The sequence below is a fragment of the Tachyglossus aculeatus genome, chromosome 4, assembly GCF_015852505.1.
Source record: "Tachyglossus aculeatus isolate mTacAcu1 chromosome 4, mTacAcu1.pri, whole genome shotgun sequence".
Taxonomy (NCBI): Eukaryota; Metazoa; Chordata; class Mammalia; order Monotremata; family Tachyglossidae; genus Tachyglossus; species Tachyglossus aculeatus.
In genome coordinates this window covers 91788637-91806939 of record NC_052069.1, presented here as the reverse complement: position 1 = coordinate 91806939, position 18303 = coordinate 91788637, and the positions used below count along the sequence as shown (strand labels likewise).

The 18303-nt window shown below is 42.3% G+C and overlaps 1 protein-coding gene across 4 annotated transcripts in view; it reads right to left on the bottom strand.

Moving 5' to 3' along the window:
* Window positions 1-18303, bottom strand: part of RUNX1T1 (RUNX1 partner transcriptional co-repressor 1) — a 166837-nt gene that overhangs the window by 2447 nt on the left and 146087 nt on the right. For all 4 annotated transcript variants that reach the window (XM_038745346.1, XM_038745343.1, XM_038745345.1 and 1 more), the window contains one exon: window positions 17763-17953. In XM_038745346.1, coding sequence (XP_038601274.1) covers window positions 17763-17953 — 191 coding nt within the window. The remainder of the gene's footprint in view (window positions 1-17762; window positions 17954-18303) is intronic.

Below are 18303 nucleotides of genomic sequence, written 5' to 3'. Positions count from 1 at the left end.
CCCATGAACTCTTACTCCAAAGCCTTTGCTCTTTTCACTGAGCCATGCAGGGCTCCTAGCAGTTGACTTAATTCTGTGAATGTTTGTTTCCAGTACCCTTAGAGCTTTTCCAGGTCTTTCTTCAAATAACAGTCATCCACAACTCCATTCTTTTCTGAATTCCCACTGATCAATCCCCTGTAAATGCCCTGTTTCCACTGCTTCATTTCATCTCACTTATAGCTGTGTCCCTACTTCTTCATAAATGATATGGCTTGTCAATGTAAAAACCATGTCTCCATCTAGGACAAATGGATCTAATGGATGATTGATTGGACACCAGATATTCTGATATTCTGGGTAACATTGTGAACCAAGAAACTAAATCTCGCTATGCCTTCTTTGCTTCATATTAAAATTAAGCTTCTATGTTTCTCACAGCAGTACTATCAAAATTTAAACATCACAGTGTGCTTGCTTCATGCTTTCTAAAATCCAAAAGATGCCCAGCTGCTAGGATTGATTAGCTGTTCATAAAGTCCTAAGAAATTTTCATCAGGAAGGTACCCTACAGAATTGAAACTATAGGTCATTCATTCATTCATTCATTCAATCGTATTTATTGAGCGCTTACTGTGTGCAGAGCACTGTACTAAGCGCTTGGGAAGTCCAAGTTGGCAACATATAGAGACGGTCCCTACCCAACAGTGGGCTCACAGTCTAGAAGGGGGAGAGAGACAACAAAACAAAACATATTAACAAGATAAAATAAATAGAATATGTACAAATAAAATAAGTAAATTGAGTAACAAATACGTTCAAACATATATATATATATGTTTATATATATGTTTGAACGTATTTGTTACTCAATCTTTTATCTATCTATCTATCTATATATATATATATATATATATATATATATACACAGGTGCTGTGGGGAGGGGAGGTCAATGTACAAGGGAACCACATTTATTTTCCTGAAAAATTCCACCTAGGTTGGGAAGACCTGTGCAGGGCAGAACCAAATATAAGCAGTTTTCCAAGTTGCCTGATGCTCTGCCACATGCCCCAGAGGAAATTCTGGACAAAGATATTCTTGTCCATCCCTGTGTCTTTTGCCTTCAGGAAATTCCAGGTTGAAGCATCTTTTCAATAGAACCAAGAGAACTACTGATACCAAGTCACTTTGAGACAAAGCAGGTCACACAGTATTCACACACGTGTATGTAGGCTACAGTGCCAAATAATGTCCAGGACTCACTCAGCTATGACAAAGATGCACTTGGGTTACTCAATCAATGGCATTGATTGAGCCCTTATCAGAGCACTGTACTAAGTGCCTTCATTTTGACTGTGAATCTATGTGCTACATCGCTGTGGTTGAACGATGACTCCTGGGTCACATGTTACTCACCTAGACTATGAGCTCTATTCTCTAGACCACGAGCTCCTCTTTTCTACACTGTAAGATCCACCTCAAGTCTGTTGACTCAAGACTCCCTCTCTAAATAGTAAACTCCTTCTCTAGATTGCAAGATATACTTCTAGATTACGAGCTCCCTCTCTAGACCATAAATTTCTTGTGGGCAGGGAATGTGTCTACCAACTCAATTGTACTGTACTTAGTACTTACTTTATATATTTATGGCATTTGTTAAGTGCTTACTATGTGCAATTCACTGTTCAAAGCGTTGGGGGAATACAAGCTGCCCCACGTCGAACTCACAGTCTTAATTACCATTTTACAGATGAGGTAACTGAGGCACAGAGACGTTAGTGACTTGCCCAAAGTCACACAGTTGACAAGTGGCAGTCGGGATTAGAACCCATGACCTCTGGCTCCCAAGCCCGCGTTCTTTCCACTGAGCCACGCTGCTTCTCTTACTATATGTCAGACACAGTTCTAAATGCTGGGATGGATATAAGCAAATTGGGTTGGACACAGTCCCTGTTCCGCATAGTGCTCATAGTCTTAATTCCCATTTTGCAGTTAGGGGAACTGAGGCACAGAGAAGTGAAATTACTTGCCCAAGGTCCCAAGCAGACAAGTGGCAGAGCTGGGATTAGAACTCAGGTCCTCCTGACTCCCAGGCTCCAGTAGGCCATGTGCAGAGTATGAAAGGAAATGTCAGTCGAGCATCAATCTTGTCAGCACAGGCAGAGAACACCTCACTAACCATGGTATTATCTTTGATCCAGGGAACATACCTACCAACTCTGTTGTATTGTACTCTCCCAAGCGCTTAGTACAGTGCTCTGCCCACATCCTACCTCTGGCCTGGAATGCCCTCCCTCCTCACGTCCACCAAACTAGCACACTTCCCCCCTTCAAAGCCCTACGGAAAGCTCACCTTCTCCAGAAGGCCTTCCCAGACTAATCCCCCCTTTTCCTCTGCTCCTCCTCCCTGCCTCATTGCCTGACTCCATCCTTCTGCTATACCCTCCTCCCCGCCCCACAGCACTTATGTATATATGTACATATTTGTTATTCTATTAATTTTATTAATGATGTGTATGTATGTGTAATTCTATTTATTTGTATTGATGCTACTGATGCCTGTTTACTTGCTTTTTCTGTTTTGTTGTCTGCCTCCCCCCTTCTAGACTGTGAGCCCATTGCTGGGTAGGGATTGTCTCTATTTGCGCTGAATTGTACCTTATAAGTGCTTAGTACAGTGCTCTCCAGAGAGTAAGCGCTCAATAAATACGATTGAATGAATGAGTCAATGAACAGTAAGTGCTCAGTAAATACCACTGACTAAATGATTAAGAAGGACATATTTATCTCATGTATGTGAATGCAAGAGTACACGCACACACACAGAGAAAGCTTCACAAAGCTAGGTATGACATTCGGGACTCAGAATGAAACCACTTTCTTGAGGTTTAGACTTCAGAGTGATACCAGCTGGATGCTGGAGCAATTCCAGCAAATAAGTGATATTCTTAAACTTCATCAGAAAAACCCAATTACAGATCAGAGACCTAAATCCAAAGCAATATTTTAAGGAATTTAAATATTTAATGAGTCAAGTGGCTTCTTTAGGATCTATCCTGGTGATGTCTTTTTTTTTTAGGGGTGATGGGGGGTGCAGCACAGGCACATTTTGGCAGGCGCAACGATGGTAACTTTCCAATATGCAATGGCTCCTTCAGATTGAAATCAGATGCATACAGCATTCTCAGTTTAAACTGATTAAACACATAGACTAAACCAGGTAATTACAATTCATGGGGGTTGTGGGGAGGGAGGGTGCTGGAAGTCTTTTTTTTTTAAGTGTTTTCAAAGATGGGAACAATTTTTACAAATAAAAAAATGGCATCGTGCCAAGTGCAGAAACAGATGTTTTGGGTAGTTAAGCTGTTGGGAATTCAGATTTTTTTGGTCTGGCCCCACCTGGTTTTGATTTTGTGCTCATGGTCTCAGGTTAATTTTGCCTCAACACCGACTCCGTTCTGAAGTCAGACCCCATTCATTGGCCACCACTGGGTCTAGAATTGGCCGATAAATTTTTCTTATTTATTCAGCTTTGGTTTTATAGAAGGGACACCAAAGATGAAGCAATTGAAGTGATTTGGTGAAAAATGATGTTATTACTTTTAATATAGCAGTGAAATAAGTGGGTAGTGACCAGGCAGTTAACACGATCTTTAACAGACATCTACAGTTGCCGGCTCCCCTTAACTAATGTTTAAAATGCTCTCACTAGCAAACCTCTGAACATTTTCTATATTTATAACTCTCCATAGCATATCCATTTCCTCTAGGATTACAATAGTCCCTTTACTATTGGCTGTCCTAGAGGTGACTGGCAGACCCTTTTAGCAATTTAAGGCAATTGATTATCCACCAAAGAGGCATTAAAAGACAACTACAAACATACTTTAATTCTGATCTGCAGAAGCCTGACCTAGAGTAAGGCACAGAACGCTTAGTACAGTGCTCTGCACACAGTAAGCGCTCAATAAATGCAATTCATTGATTGATATAGGAATAATTCCCTTAATTTTCTACTGAGAGACTTCACTGATGTGGTGACAGGCAAAGATTTGTAAAAATTCTAAAAATGTATACAAAACAATGGGATTATCCATCTGCAGATTTGTAGCTTTTCGCCTCACCACTGTATATCTTTGTTAAAATTCTGGCCTCCGATCTCCAACCCAGACTATCACAAACATCCCAATTGTTCACTCAGTCTACAAGTTAGCAGACAAAGCAACAACCCCATTTTTTTTATGGCATTTATTAAGCGCTTAGTATGTGCAAAGCACTGTTCTAAGCGCTTGGGGGGATACAAGGTGATCAGGTTGTCCCACGTGGGGCTCACAGTCAAACCCCATTTTACAGATGAGGGAACTGAGGCTCAGAGAAGTTAAGTGACTCGCCCAAGGTCACACAGCAGATATGTGGCGGAACTGGGATTTGAACCCATGACCTCTGACTCCAAAGCCCGGACTCTTTCCACTGAGCCACGCTGCTTCTCTAACCCCATTGGGTTTCTAAAGTAAACTGATCCCGCAAAGCTAGGCTTTCTGCTTAGTCTTCTCATCTATAAAATGGGAATAAGCTGCCAGAGTCAGAGGCCCAACACCACATTGTACAACCTTTCAGTTATTTAGCCAAATAACCTAAACATAATTCATCATGCCTCTGCTGGAATTCAAAGATTAATCTTCCTTTCAGATTTTTAATGAGATAATTGTAACTAATATGAGAAATGAGAATTAGTCTGTGGTGAAACAGAGGACCTCCCCCCCAACTTCCCCCTTATTTTTAAACATTCTTCAAATGCAACAGTAAATTCTGTAAACGCTGTTACTACCAGGCTAAATTTACATAACACTTGCTGATATTTTCTGGCACTTTCTCTCATTCCTAAGAAGCTATAGAAACCTACATTGCTGTTTTAACACTGAACTGGAGGACTGAAAAGGATTGTTGGATTGGCACATTTAGTACTATGAAGCATTGTCAGGTGAAATCCTTCGAGATGATCCCATAACAGAAATTTTTATGGCATTTCCTACTCTGGTGTCTACATAGTTTATACTACAGAGTTGTTGAACTTCTGATCAGGGGGTGGTGTTGGGGAAGAAGCGGTCAGGACTTTTCCTCCAGAGCTGACCCCCTGCAGATGAAGAGGACAGATTGTCCAAGGATGCATGGGGATTGTGAGGGCAGGGATAGCCAGGGAAGTGTGTGCCCTGCTACAAGACCTCTTCCCCAGAGCTGATTGCTGCAAGCCAAGGCAGAGGTCTATGAGCAGGAACAGAGCCACTTCGGTTTTGCCACTACTGCCATGGACCCACATGGGACCCTTACTGCCCTCAGGGCTGTGGGACAGGAGGGGTTCCATGACTCACCACTATGTACTCACAGGGGGTAACTAATAATAATACTAATAATGACATTTATTAAGCACTTACTATGTGCAAAGCATTGTTCTAAGCACTGGGGAGGTTACAAGGCGATCAAGTTGTCCCACTGGGGGCTCACAGTCTTAATCCCTATTTTTACAAATGAGGTAACTGAGGCACAGAGAAGTTAAGTGACTTGCCCAAAGTCACACAGCTGACAATTGGCGGAGCTGGGATTTGAACCCATGACTTCTGACTCCAAAGCCCATGCTATTTCCACTGGGCCATGCTGCTTCTCTCCGGGCTCTCGCTCCTCTCTCTGGGCTGCAGGAGGGGGCCAAAGTGTTGCCATTAGTGTTGTCCTACACTAATGCCCTGAGGGAGGCCATGACATATTGTATCACATGACTAATGGGAGAGAAGCAACTCCATAGTGGATCGAAGTCCAACCCCTTCACCTCAGAATTGGTAGAATTGATAGGCCTCCCAACCAACTTTGTAAACTAACCAAAAAATGTTTCTTAAGAAGAGAAGAGAAGCAGCATGGCTCAGTGGAAAGAGCACGGGCTTTGGAGTCAGAGAACATGGGTTCAAATCCCAGCTCCGCCAAATGTCAGCTGTGTGACTTTGGGCAAGTCGCTTAACTTCTCTGGGCCTCAATTACCTCATCTGTAAAATGGGGATTAAGATTGTGAGCTCCCCGTGGGACAACCTGATCACCTTGTAACCTCCCCAGCATTTAGAACAGTGCTTTGCACATAGTAAGTGCTTAATCAATGACATTATTATTATTATTATTATTGTTATGCAAATCACACCAGTGTCCATGACTCCTGGAAAGGACTTCAAGAATTCCATACCCCTGCCTCTGGGAGGACTGAACTTCAATCATTTCAAAAAAGACCTGTCTCATCTTTCCTAAAACATCACCAGGCACAGAGATTCCACAACTTCCCATGGTAATGGATTTCAGCACCTCATGAGCTTTTCATCAATAAGTTTCTCCCACTCACTAATCTAAATCTCTCTTGTTGTAACTCAATAAGCTCTTTATTCCCTTTCCTCCTTCCTCAGTTAGAATGAAGTTCGCCTGGCTGTTAAGCTATTTCAATAGGGCATTCACAGGGTCAAGGAAATTGTTCATAAGGGCATTTTTCAAAAAATGAGGGTATTTTGTGAGGATGTATTTCCTTCTCTTGTAGTCACCACTAACTACTATTCAGATGATTGTGCACTACTAATTAAAGCTCCTGGAGAGAGACAACTGCTCCTCATGTTTTGCACAAGCTGCTAAGTGCTCTGGGTTGGCAGGCTGAAAAAGGCCAAAGTTATCCTCCCAGTGAAGCCCAACACCTCAGTCGGGATGGGGCGAATATCAAATGCTTGAGGAAAATAGACCCAAGTTCACAGACAATGCAGAAGGGAGGGCAAATAGGGAAAATAAGGGAAGTCAGGGAAGGCCAATTGAACAATATGAGATTTTGGGGGGCCTTTGAAGGTGGAGGGAAAGATGGGCTGTCAACTGAAGGGGGAGGGAATTCTAAGGCAGAGGGAGTGTGTGGCCAAGGGGTTGATAGTGACACAGATCAGATTGAGATATAGGCTGGTTTTAGAAAAGTGAAGTGTGCAGACTGGGTTGTAGTTGAAGATCAGGTAGGAGGAGCAGAACTGATTGAGTGATTTGAAGCTGATAGAAGGAGTTCCTCTTTTGATATGAAGGTAAAACTATTGGAAGTTGATGAGGAGTGGAGAGACATGGACTGAACTTGTCTTTAGAAAAATGATCCAAGAAGCAGAGTGATACAAGCAAATAGGGTTGGACACAGTCCCTTCCCCATGTAGGGTTCACAATCTCAATTCCCATTTTAGAGATGAGGTAACTGAGGCACAGGTAAGTAAAGTGACTTGCTCAGGATTACACAGCAAAGTGGTAGAGTCAGGATTATAATCCAGGGCCTTCTGACCCCCAGCCCCATGCTCTATTCACTAGGCCATGCTGCTTCTCCCATAGACTCCCACGGAGTCTCCCATTGAAAATGATGGAACATTTTTGGTTCCATCACATCTAAGGTGGATTAAAGGTCCGGGCATAAAACACCTGGTTCACCCCAGACATTTTTGAAGGTGAATGCTGGTTCAATCGTCAAGTCAATCGTATGGACTGATACAAATGGAGGATAGAAGGATTCCCATGATGATATTATAAGTAGAGTGTGGCCTCGAATAATAATGCTGGTATTTGTTAAGTGGTTACTATGGGCAAGATATTGCACTAAGCGCTGGGGTGGATACAAGCAAATCGGTTTGGACAGAGTACCTGCCCCAAATGGGGCTCACATTCTTAATCCCCATTTTACAGATGAGGTACCTGAGGCACAGAGAAGTGAAGTGGCTCACCCAAGGTCACACAGCAGACAAGTGGGAGAGCCGGAATTAGAACCCAGGTCCTTGTGACTCCCAGGACCACGCTTCATCCACTAGGCCATGCTACTTCTAGGAGATGAGGCCAGAGGAAAAGATATGATAACATATCAAAGACCAATCTCAAAACATGTTCCTTTAATACTAGTGCATGGGACCTCATGGTCTAAATCAAGTCCTCTTGCTGTCAGATCTGCTGTTCAATCTCTTGAGGAAAAATGCACTGCTGTTGCATACAGCACTGGGGAAATTTGCTCTATGAAAAGAGGCTTTAAGCAAAGTAACAAAACCAGCATTCACCTTCAAAAACGTCTGGGGTGAGCCTGGTGTTTTATGCCTGGACCTTTAATTCACCTTAGATGTGATGGAACCAAAAATGTTCCATCATTTTCTATGGGAGACTCCGTGGGAGTCTATGGGAGAAGCAGCATGGCCTAGTGAATAGAGCATGGGGCTGGGGGTCAGAAGGCCCTGGATTATAATCCTGACTCTACCACTTTGCTGCGTAACCCTGGGCAAGTCGCTTTACTTACCTGTGCCTCAGTTACCTCATCTCTAAAATGAGAATTGAGATTGTGAACCCTACATGGGGAAGGAACTGTGTCCAGCCCTATTTGCTTACATCCGCCCCAATACTTAATACAGTGCCTGGCACATAGTAAATGCTTAAAAATATCATTATTGTCATTATTATCATTGGTAGTAGTATTATCATGAAACCAACTGCCTGCAGCATTCTGCCTTTTTCTTGCTGTGTGGCTTTGGGCAAGTCACTTCACTTGTCGGTGCCTCAGTTACTTCATCTGTAAAATGGGGTTTAAGACTGTGAGCCCCACATGGGACACGTACACCCTGATTAGCATGTATCTACCCCAGCACTTAGTGTAGTGCCTGGCACATAGTAAGCACTTAACGAATAGAGACAGGAGGCAGGGAGGTCAGCAAAGAGGCTGATACAGTAATCAAGGCAGGATAGCATCATATTTTTCTATCTGTACATGCCGAATAGCCTCCTTCCAAATTTAATGCCTAGAAAATTTCTTCAGGGGGGCTTGGCTATCCTTGAACATTTGACAGAATTCCATCCAGAGTGTTGGCTGCAAAGCAGCAGGGAATGAGACAGTAGAAATACCTGTAAGCTTTCATGTATATATGTATATATGTTTGTACATATTTATTACTCTATTTATTTTACTTGTACATATCTATTCTATTTATTTTATTTTGTTAATATGTTTGGTTTTGTTCTCTGTCTCCCCCTTCTAGACTGTGAGCCCACTGTTGGGTGGGGACCGTCTCTATATGATGCTAACTTGTACTTCCCAAGTGCTCAGTACAGTGCTCTGCACACAGTAAGCGCTCAATAAATACGATTGATTGATTGATTGATTGCTGAACTGGAAAATGCCAGTGTGAATGCCTCAAACTGGGAGAAGAGAAGTGGGAAAGGGATGGATTTTGAAGAGAGGACTCACTTCTCTTTCTGTCTCCATTTTCTCAATCGATCCATCACTGTTATTTGCTGAGTGCTCACAGTGTGTGCAGAGCATTATACTAAGCACTTGGGAGTGTACAATGCAGCAGAGTTGGTAGACACGTTCACTGCCCACCAGGGATGCACAGTTGCTATGAACTCTATTCAAAAGGAATCTGGAGCCAAATGTGACAGGCACCAGGCAAATGGGATTCTCCCAGGCCTCAGCAGATCAATCTGTCCCCACCTGCACTGCTCCTTCGCTCCTATTTGTGAAAGTAACACTACAGCAGATAGCAGCAGCTTAATACCAAATACACACTTTTAACTTGAGTGTGATCATTGTTTTGGAAGGACTATATTAAGACTTTCACTCAGAGGCTCTTACATATAATTAGGTTGACAACCTCTCATTTCAAAGTTTGTTACCTGTCACATATCAATCAATCATCAATGGCATATTTACTTTGAGTCCTTTCTGTGTGCAGAGCATTGTATATAGAAGCAGCATGGCATAGTAGATAGAGCACAGCCTGGGATTCGGAAGGTCATGTGTTCTTATCCCAGCTCTACCACTTGTCTGCTGTGTGACCTTGAGCAAGCCATTTTACTTCTCTGTGCCTCAGTTACCTCAGCTGTAAAATGGGTATTGAGACTGTGAGCCCCTTGTGGGGCAGGGACTGTGTCCAACCCGATTTGTTTGTATCTGCCCCAGTGCTTAGTAAAGTGACTGGCACCTCCTCCCCTTCCCTATCCCCCCACCTTACCTCCTTCCCCTCCCCACAGCACCTGTATATATGCATATATGTATATATGTTTGTATATATTTATTACTCTATTTATTTTACTTGTACATATTTATTCTATTTATTTTATTTTGTTAATATGTTTTGTTTTGTTGTCTGTCTCCCCCTTCTAGACTGTGAGCCCGCTGTTGGGTAGGGACCATCTCTATATGTTGCCAACTTGTACTTCCCAAGCGCTTAGTACAGCTTGGCACACAGTAAGCGCTCAATAAATACGATTGAATGAATGAATGAAATGCTTAACAAATACCATAATTATTATTATCACTATTATTACTAAGCACTTGGAAGAATATCATACAATAGAGTTGGTAGACACATTCCCTTCCCACAGGATATATTTCTTTGAACTCTGTTTTTCTAATTCTGGGTAAGAATGTGAATAGTGACCTATTTTGGAGATATATGTCCAAAAAATGATGCTGTCATGAAATAATTTAGCAAGCTATAAAATGAGGAAGAAGGTTTTCCCTGGACCAATATACCCTTTTGCCTCATGTAGTTCATTCATTCATTCATTCAATTGTATTTACTGAATGAATGTAGTTACTAATGCAGGGAAATCTGCTGAATCTGAGAGCAAGATGATTAGAGGTTATTTAAGGAATGGTAACTTTACATGGAGTCAGTTGAGAAACATGGAAGACAGTGGTGAAATATCCAGGTTTCATATGTTACAGAGATGGATGAGGCTTTTACCACTAAGATTTTCAGCAAATGCAGAATCTCAGACCTACAAACAGCAACTGTTTCTAGCCTGTGAAAAGGAAGTATGGTCCTGGGTTGGAAATTTTAAATACCTAATGCTTGCTAGAAAGAAAATGTTGTACTGAAGTTATACTACCAAGTAGGCCTGTTTTCAGCCTACAATGACCTAAACCTCTAAACCTCTTGACATGTTTACTCCACACAAAGATAGGTAGGAGTGAATTTTCATTCAATGACTAAAATCTGGAGCTGACAAACCCAGGTTTTTATACAGAAGTTATGCAGTTTGGTCAGAATGAGATGAAAACACTGACAGAAACATCAGATCATGATCCAAGGATTTACTCTTTTGCCCCAAACATTAATAAAAATTATTATGATCATGGACTTCTCAAACACTAAATGCTGCTGTCTAGAGCATCGTCCTAAAATGTCACTTGGCACACATTTTTCCAATACTCATAAACCTCTACTGGATACCCATTCCCCGCTGCATCAAGCAACAGCTCATTTCCATTGGCTTCAGTTCTTTCCACTAGTCCTCTCCATCTTACGTCTGAAACATAAATTCCTTATTTTGCATCCTAAATCCAAACACCTTCACCACCACTCACCCCATCTCTTAAGACCATCACCTTGGCATTTTCCTTGGCTTTTCCCTCTCTCTCCGCCCCAAGATTCAGCCTGTCACCAATTCCAAATCCAGCTTCTCATTATGTCCCAGGTTGCCTACTGCATCAGCATTTCTTTGCCTCCAATCTCTCCCCTCTGCAGCCCGTAGTTCACTCTGCTATCTGGATATTTGTCCAAAATGTTGTTCTACATTTACTTTTCCACTCCTCAAAAACCTCCCATAGTTGCCCATTCCTCTCTCATTAAGCATAAACTCCTGATAATTGGCTCTAAGGTACTCCATCAGCTCTCTACCTCATATTCATCTACTTTCCATCCTACTGGGGAAGGAAAAAGTTAGTGTTGGGATGCTCCTGATGGGAGGAGGTCCCCATTTCTTAGGGAGTCCAGTCTCCAAGGTAATGATAGATTGCGTATAAGGAGTGAAGGGTAACTCAGACAATAAACAGACTTGCAGGTGTCATTTGGAAATTGCCTAGTCACGTGGATGGGATGGAGGTGTGGTTGATCACCAGAAGCAGACCTGTATCCTTGCCATAGCAACCAGCCACTTGCAGAAGTGAGAGAGACAAATTTGAATGGCCATCCCAAGTGTACAGTAACACAAAGGGGACTACTAAGCCTTCTCAGCAGGTGGTGTGGGAGGAGAAGAAAGTGACCAACATTGCTCTGTCCTCTGGGTGACATCCGCATACCGTGAAGAATGAAAAAAATGTCACAGTCTCTGCGACAAAGTCCTGGGTCTCTTGATCATTGGATCTTTTGGCAAAGTGTCGTGCTCTGCAGAGTGACAGGGGTCTGTGTTGTGTGCTACCAAGCACTTAGTGCACATAGTAAGCACTAAAGAAACACCATCGATGATGATGATCCAGTCAAGAAACTCAGCTCCACTCATATAACAGAAGTCAGTTGACAAATAACTGAAAGGTGCTTCCAGTCAGTATGCAAATACTACTGGTGTCACTTGCAGATGGGGATTAGAAGAGGATATGTTCAGGACATGTTTTCCCACTCCTCAAGAAACTCCAGTGGTTGCCATCTACCTCCACGTCAAACAAAAACTCCTCATCATTGACACTGAAGCACTCGATCACCTTGCCTGCTCCTACCTCACCTCGTTACTCTTCACTCCTCTTTGTCATTCCACGCACATATTCAATCCATCACTAAATCCGGTTGGTCCCACCTTCACAAAACCACTAAAATCCATCCTTTCCTCTCCATCCAAACTGCTATCACATTAATGCAATCATTCATCCTATCCCACCTGGATTACTGCATCAGTGTCCTTGCTAACCTCCCAGCCTCTTGTCTCTCCCAACTCCAGTCCATATTTCACTATGCTGCCCGGATCATTTTGCTACAAAAATGTTTAGGACATGTCACTCCGCTCCTCAAAAAACTCCAGTGGTTACCCATCCACTTCTGCATCAAACAAAAACTCCTCACCATCGGTTTTAAAGCACTCCACCACCTTGCCCCTTCCTACCTCACCTTCTCTATGGCTGTAAGACCTGGATCCCACACGGGAATCACACCCAGTTCCTTGAGCAGTTCCACCAGTATCATTTACAGCCATACTCGATATCTAATGGGAAGAAAAACAGCATGGCCTAGGGGATAGAGTGCAGGCTTGGGAATCAGAAGGACCTGGGTTCTGATCCTGGCTCTGCTACATGTCCTCTGTGTGATGTTGGACAAGTCACTTCACTTCGCTGTGCCTCACTTACCTAATCTGTAAAATGGGCATTAATACTGTGAGCCTCATGTGTGACAAGGACAATGCCCAACCTGATTAGCTTGTATCTACCTCGGCATTTAGTATGATGCCTGGTACATAGTAAGCACTTAACAAATACCATAAAAAACCCACAAGATCACAGATAAAGTTCTGAAAAGGAGTCTGGTTCCCAGTATAGAAACTGTTCACCACAACGCAGTTACACTTCTTCCCAGAGGAACTGTCTTGGTTAAAAATAAGTCTAAGGAAGAGCCAGTCAGCAGCTTTTCCCCTACCAAATAATAGTAATAATTGTGGTATTTGTTAAGCACTTACTCTGCATCAAGTACTGTTAATAATAATAATAATAATAATAATAATAATAATAATAATGGCATTTATTAAGCGCTTACTATGTGCAAGGCACTGTTCTAAGCTCTGGGGAGGTTACAAGGTGAACAGGTTGTCCCATGGTGGGCTCACAGTCTTTAATCCCCATTTTACAGATGAGGTAACTGAGGCCCAGAGAAGTGAAGTGACTTGCCCAAAGTCACACAGCTGACAATTGGCAGAGCCGGGATTTGAACCCCTGGCCTCTGACTCCAAAGCCCGGGCTCTTTCCACTGAGCCATGCTGCTTCTCTAAGTGCTTCTAAGCCACAGTGCTTCTCACTGTTCTAAGCACTGGGGTGGAAACAAGATTATCAAGTTCGACATAGCCCCTGTCCCACAAAAGGGGTCACAGTCTTAATCCCCATTTTACAGATGAGGGAACACAGAGAAGTTAAGCAAGTTGCCTAAGGTCACCAGCAGACAAGTGGCAGATCTGGGTTTAGAACCCAGGTCCTTCTGATTCCCAGGCCCATGCTCTAACCACTAGGCCACGCTCCCACTTACCCGGTAGATGAAGGAGCAGCGGGAGAGTGCAGTATCTGATCTCTCTGCCTCCTGCCAGAGCTAGTTGGGGATCATGGTTTAGATTGGAGGAGCCTATGGCCTGTATTTTGACCACAACATCAACATGGTGATTGTCTCAGGGAGTCCAAGGGTAGATGAAGCCACAGAAGCAAACATCTCTCAAATTCTGTAACATCCTTAAGAAGCAGATAATTTGTTTGCTAGCCAGAACTGGTTGAGAAGTAGTGTTGCCTTGTAGAAAGAGCATGGCCTGAGAGTCAAAGTATCTGGGTTCTTACCTTGGCTCTGTTACTCTCCTTCTGTGTGACTTTGGGCAAGCCATTTAATTTATCTGTGCCTCAGTTTCTTCTTCTCTAAAGTGTGGGTTAAATCCTACTCCCCCCATCTAGAATGAGAGACCCATGCGAGGCAGGGACTGTGTATAACATGGTAACCTTGTAGCTACCCCAGAGTTCACAACAGTGCTTGGCACATAGTAAGTGTTTAACAAATTTCCATTAAAAAATAGTTTAAGAATTGCCACAAGGATTTCGCTCTATCCTCCCCACCGCCCTCCCCCCAGACACACACTCTGAAATGGATTGATTGATTATGCCTAGCTCTGTTGGCCTCTCTATACATGTGCATAGGACTTCATCAGCAGCAGTAACATCTATGAAAAGGTGAGACGCTATTCACAGGCTTATGTGTAAGTACTAAGAGTCTTTTAGATATTCAGCACCATGAAAGCACCCATCTTAACGAGCTTTATCGCTCCCCAATAATCCGTTCATAACCTAATGTTAACCAGGAGAAATATTTCACCAGTTTTTCTTTTTTACAGTACTTGTTTAGCTCTTTTTCCAGGCACTGTACTGAACACTGGAGTAGACTCAAGGCAATAATAATAATAATGACATTTGTTAAGCACTTACTAGGTGCAAAGCACTGTTCTAACCACTGGGGAGGCTACAAGGTGATCAGGTTGTTCCACGGGGGGCTCACAGTCAATCCCCATTTTACAGATGAGGTAACTGAGGCCCAGAGAAGTTAAGTGACTTGCCCAAAGTCATACAGCTGACAATTGGCGGAGCCAGGATTTGAACCCATGACCACTGACTCCAAAGCCCGGGCTCTTTCCACTGAGCCCCAACCCGAATGAGAATCACAGTCTAAGTCAGAGTGAGGAAGGGTTAATCCCAGCTTGATAGATGAGGTAACTGAGACCCAGGGAAGTTAAGTGATGCCCAAGGTCACACAGCAGACAAGTGGTGGAGCTGGGATTAGAACCCAGGTCTTCTGACTCACAGGCCTGTGATCCTTCCATTAGGCTATTCTGCTTCCATCACATCACATTCAATCTCAGGTTTTAGCAAATGGCAAGTGGGTACTGGTATTCTGCAAACTAATGGCGAGATAGAGGTAATTACATATAGAATAGCAAGACAGAGGATAGTAAGATATACGATATGCTGAACACCCTAGGAATAAACTTTGTTCTTCCAAAATAACCAACTTTTCTCTTAAGGGATCTAAAATCATGAAGAGGAACATGGGGGATAGGTGTTAATAGAAGGATTGCTGAATATGGACTGAACAATAGGGAGCAAGAGAGAGGAGACAGATGGACCAACATGAAGTTGAGAACCAAAGGGAGAAAGGAAGCAAGTAGCACAAGGAGGGGGATTGAAAGGTAATTTACCCCTCCGACTTTGTTCTCAATTCAACCTACACATTTGTCTTTGAAGTTTAATATCTACATAATATTAACATACTTAATTACCTTCAATGTGCACAAGAACAAGAGTGTTTGATGACAGTAACAACTGTGTATCACAGTGTTACTACTGAACAGGTCAAGACAAATTCCCCTCACACAAAGATGCTAAGAAAAACTAGGACCTTGAATATCTTAGCTACAAGATGCCAATACATTTGAATTTATTTCTAGTTTAATTCAGCAATAAAATAGTCGGTAGTTAAACTCCCCCTCATCTTTTCCTGAGAAACTTTCGTATGTTGAAAATCAATTCCTTTTGTCTTCTAGTTATTCATCTGCTATACATTACACTGAAACTCTAAGGTTCTAGTAATCCCACAGGTCTTTCATCTCCAGAAAGCCTGGTACAAATTAAATCCTTATTCTCCCTTTCAAATTAGAGATATGAATTGTAGCAAGCCCCTGATTTATCAGCTCTTGCATTTCACTAGTTCAGCTTAGAGTAACTCACTAGTTGTAGGCTTGAGTCAAACTTCCTTAGGGATGTTGATGTTGCGCTAATACAGTGAACTACTTCATGGTTATAATTATTTTCCAAAGCAGGAAAGTCCAGGGTTCTCCATACTCTATCTGGCACCCACACTCCTCTTCTAGATCCATCATAAAATCTTCTAAGCAATTAGCTGTCTCCCATTAAATTAATACATCATTGTAAGAGAAACAGTTTAATCAATCAATCAAATGCATTTTTAAGTGATTACTTTGTTCAGATCACTCTACTAAGCACTTGGGAGAGTAGAGTATAATGCAGTTAGTTGGTAGGCATGTTCCCTGCCCACAACAAGCTTACATCTAGAAGGGGAGGCAGACATTAATAGGAATACATTATGGGTACGTGCATAAGTTCTGTGGGGCTGAGAGAGGGGTGAATAAAGGATGCAAATCCAAGTGCAAGGGTGATGCAAAATGGAGTGTGAGAAGAGAAAATGAGGGCCTAGTAAGGGAAGGTCTATTGGAGGAAATGGACTTTCAATATGACTTTGAAGGTGGGGAGAGAGGGAGATAGTTAAGGAGAATAATGTTCAGCTGGATGCAATGTTTTACTGTGGAAGGATTAAAATACTGGTCACAAAAATATCTTGGAAATATTTAGCAGAAATAAAATATTATCAGAGGCAAAATACAAGTGACTTTATAATCAAAGCTGCTCTTGTGCACCAAATTTAACATTCTATAAAACACACTACTGTTGCTTTTCTCTTTCTATCAGTTTTTTTCTTTCAGGGCCAGTGCTTCATTATATACCTCTTCACATGTCCTATACTTAAAGAATATGCTTCAATCATCCTCAAGTCAGTACTGAGGTTTGACACATTTCTATATTTCACTCTCTAATCTCTCTATATTTAATTTGGTTCACTCTCTAATCTCTCTTCTACTTTTTTATCCACCAAATGTTATTAGCTCACTTCCTTCACTCTCAAGTAATCTGAAACAATAAATTATAATTAAAGAGAATCCTCAACACCAGGTTTGAATTTTGCCTTTAGAGAACCTAACCTGATACCAAATGTGTCAGCTTGCATAGATTCCCTGCCTTCATCAGACACACACACACACATGTGCACACACACACACAAGCACACACACCCCACTCCCCCTCCCCCCCAGCCTCCCATCCGCCCTCCACCGCCCCTCCCAACCTTCTAAACTGAAACCTAGTGACACTTTTGGGAACTCATCAAAATGTCATTTTCACCCTACTTAAGGTTCTTCTACTTTCAAAAAAATAAAATTCTATGTTATACCAATAACGGCATGAATGTGGGCCCATAATCGGTTACAACACCACCCTTATTTTCAACTTTATTTTTCAATTCCTCTAATCTGATTGCTTCAGGTGTGTTGCTTTTTAATGCCTGGTCACAGAGACCGAACCTGTTCTTTCAACACCAAATTCACAGTCAAATTTACTGAAAGCGAATTGTGTACAGTCGTTATTTCTCATAGATAGTATTGTGAAGTTCCTCTGAAGTCTTACCTCACTTGAATCTTCCTGCTGATTAATAACAGCTAACGCATCCTCTGCGGCCTGCCGCTTTGCTTCTGCAACAGTACGCTCCATCTTTGCTCTCTCGGTCGTGATCATGTCGTGGGCTTTCCGTTCTGCTTCTGACACGGCCTTCTGCAACTCTGTCATGGCTTGACGTTTTACCTCATTGACTGCCTCCTCTGCAAACAAATCAAACCCAAATCTGTATGTTGGTAGAACGTTTTCTGCTAAAGACAGCTTTGGGGGTGTTTAAACAATAGGCCGTGCTACTCTAGTTATACCTGCAGAGATTGGGTGAGAGGGTGTTATAAATTAATGAATAGAATTTGCCTCTGCAGGAAAGTGAAGGGGAATAATTCCTCTAGGGTGTGGACTTTCTATATTCATTTTCAGTAAGCATACATATTGCATGCAGTATCACAACTTTTCTACCCAAGCCCTGAGATAAAACATGGCTTAAAAATCAGAACATGAGCTGTAGGAATTCATTAGGGAACTTGAAATCCCATATCTTAGGAAATAGCATTCA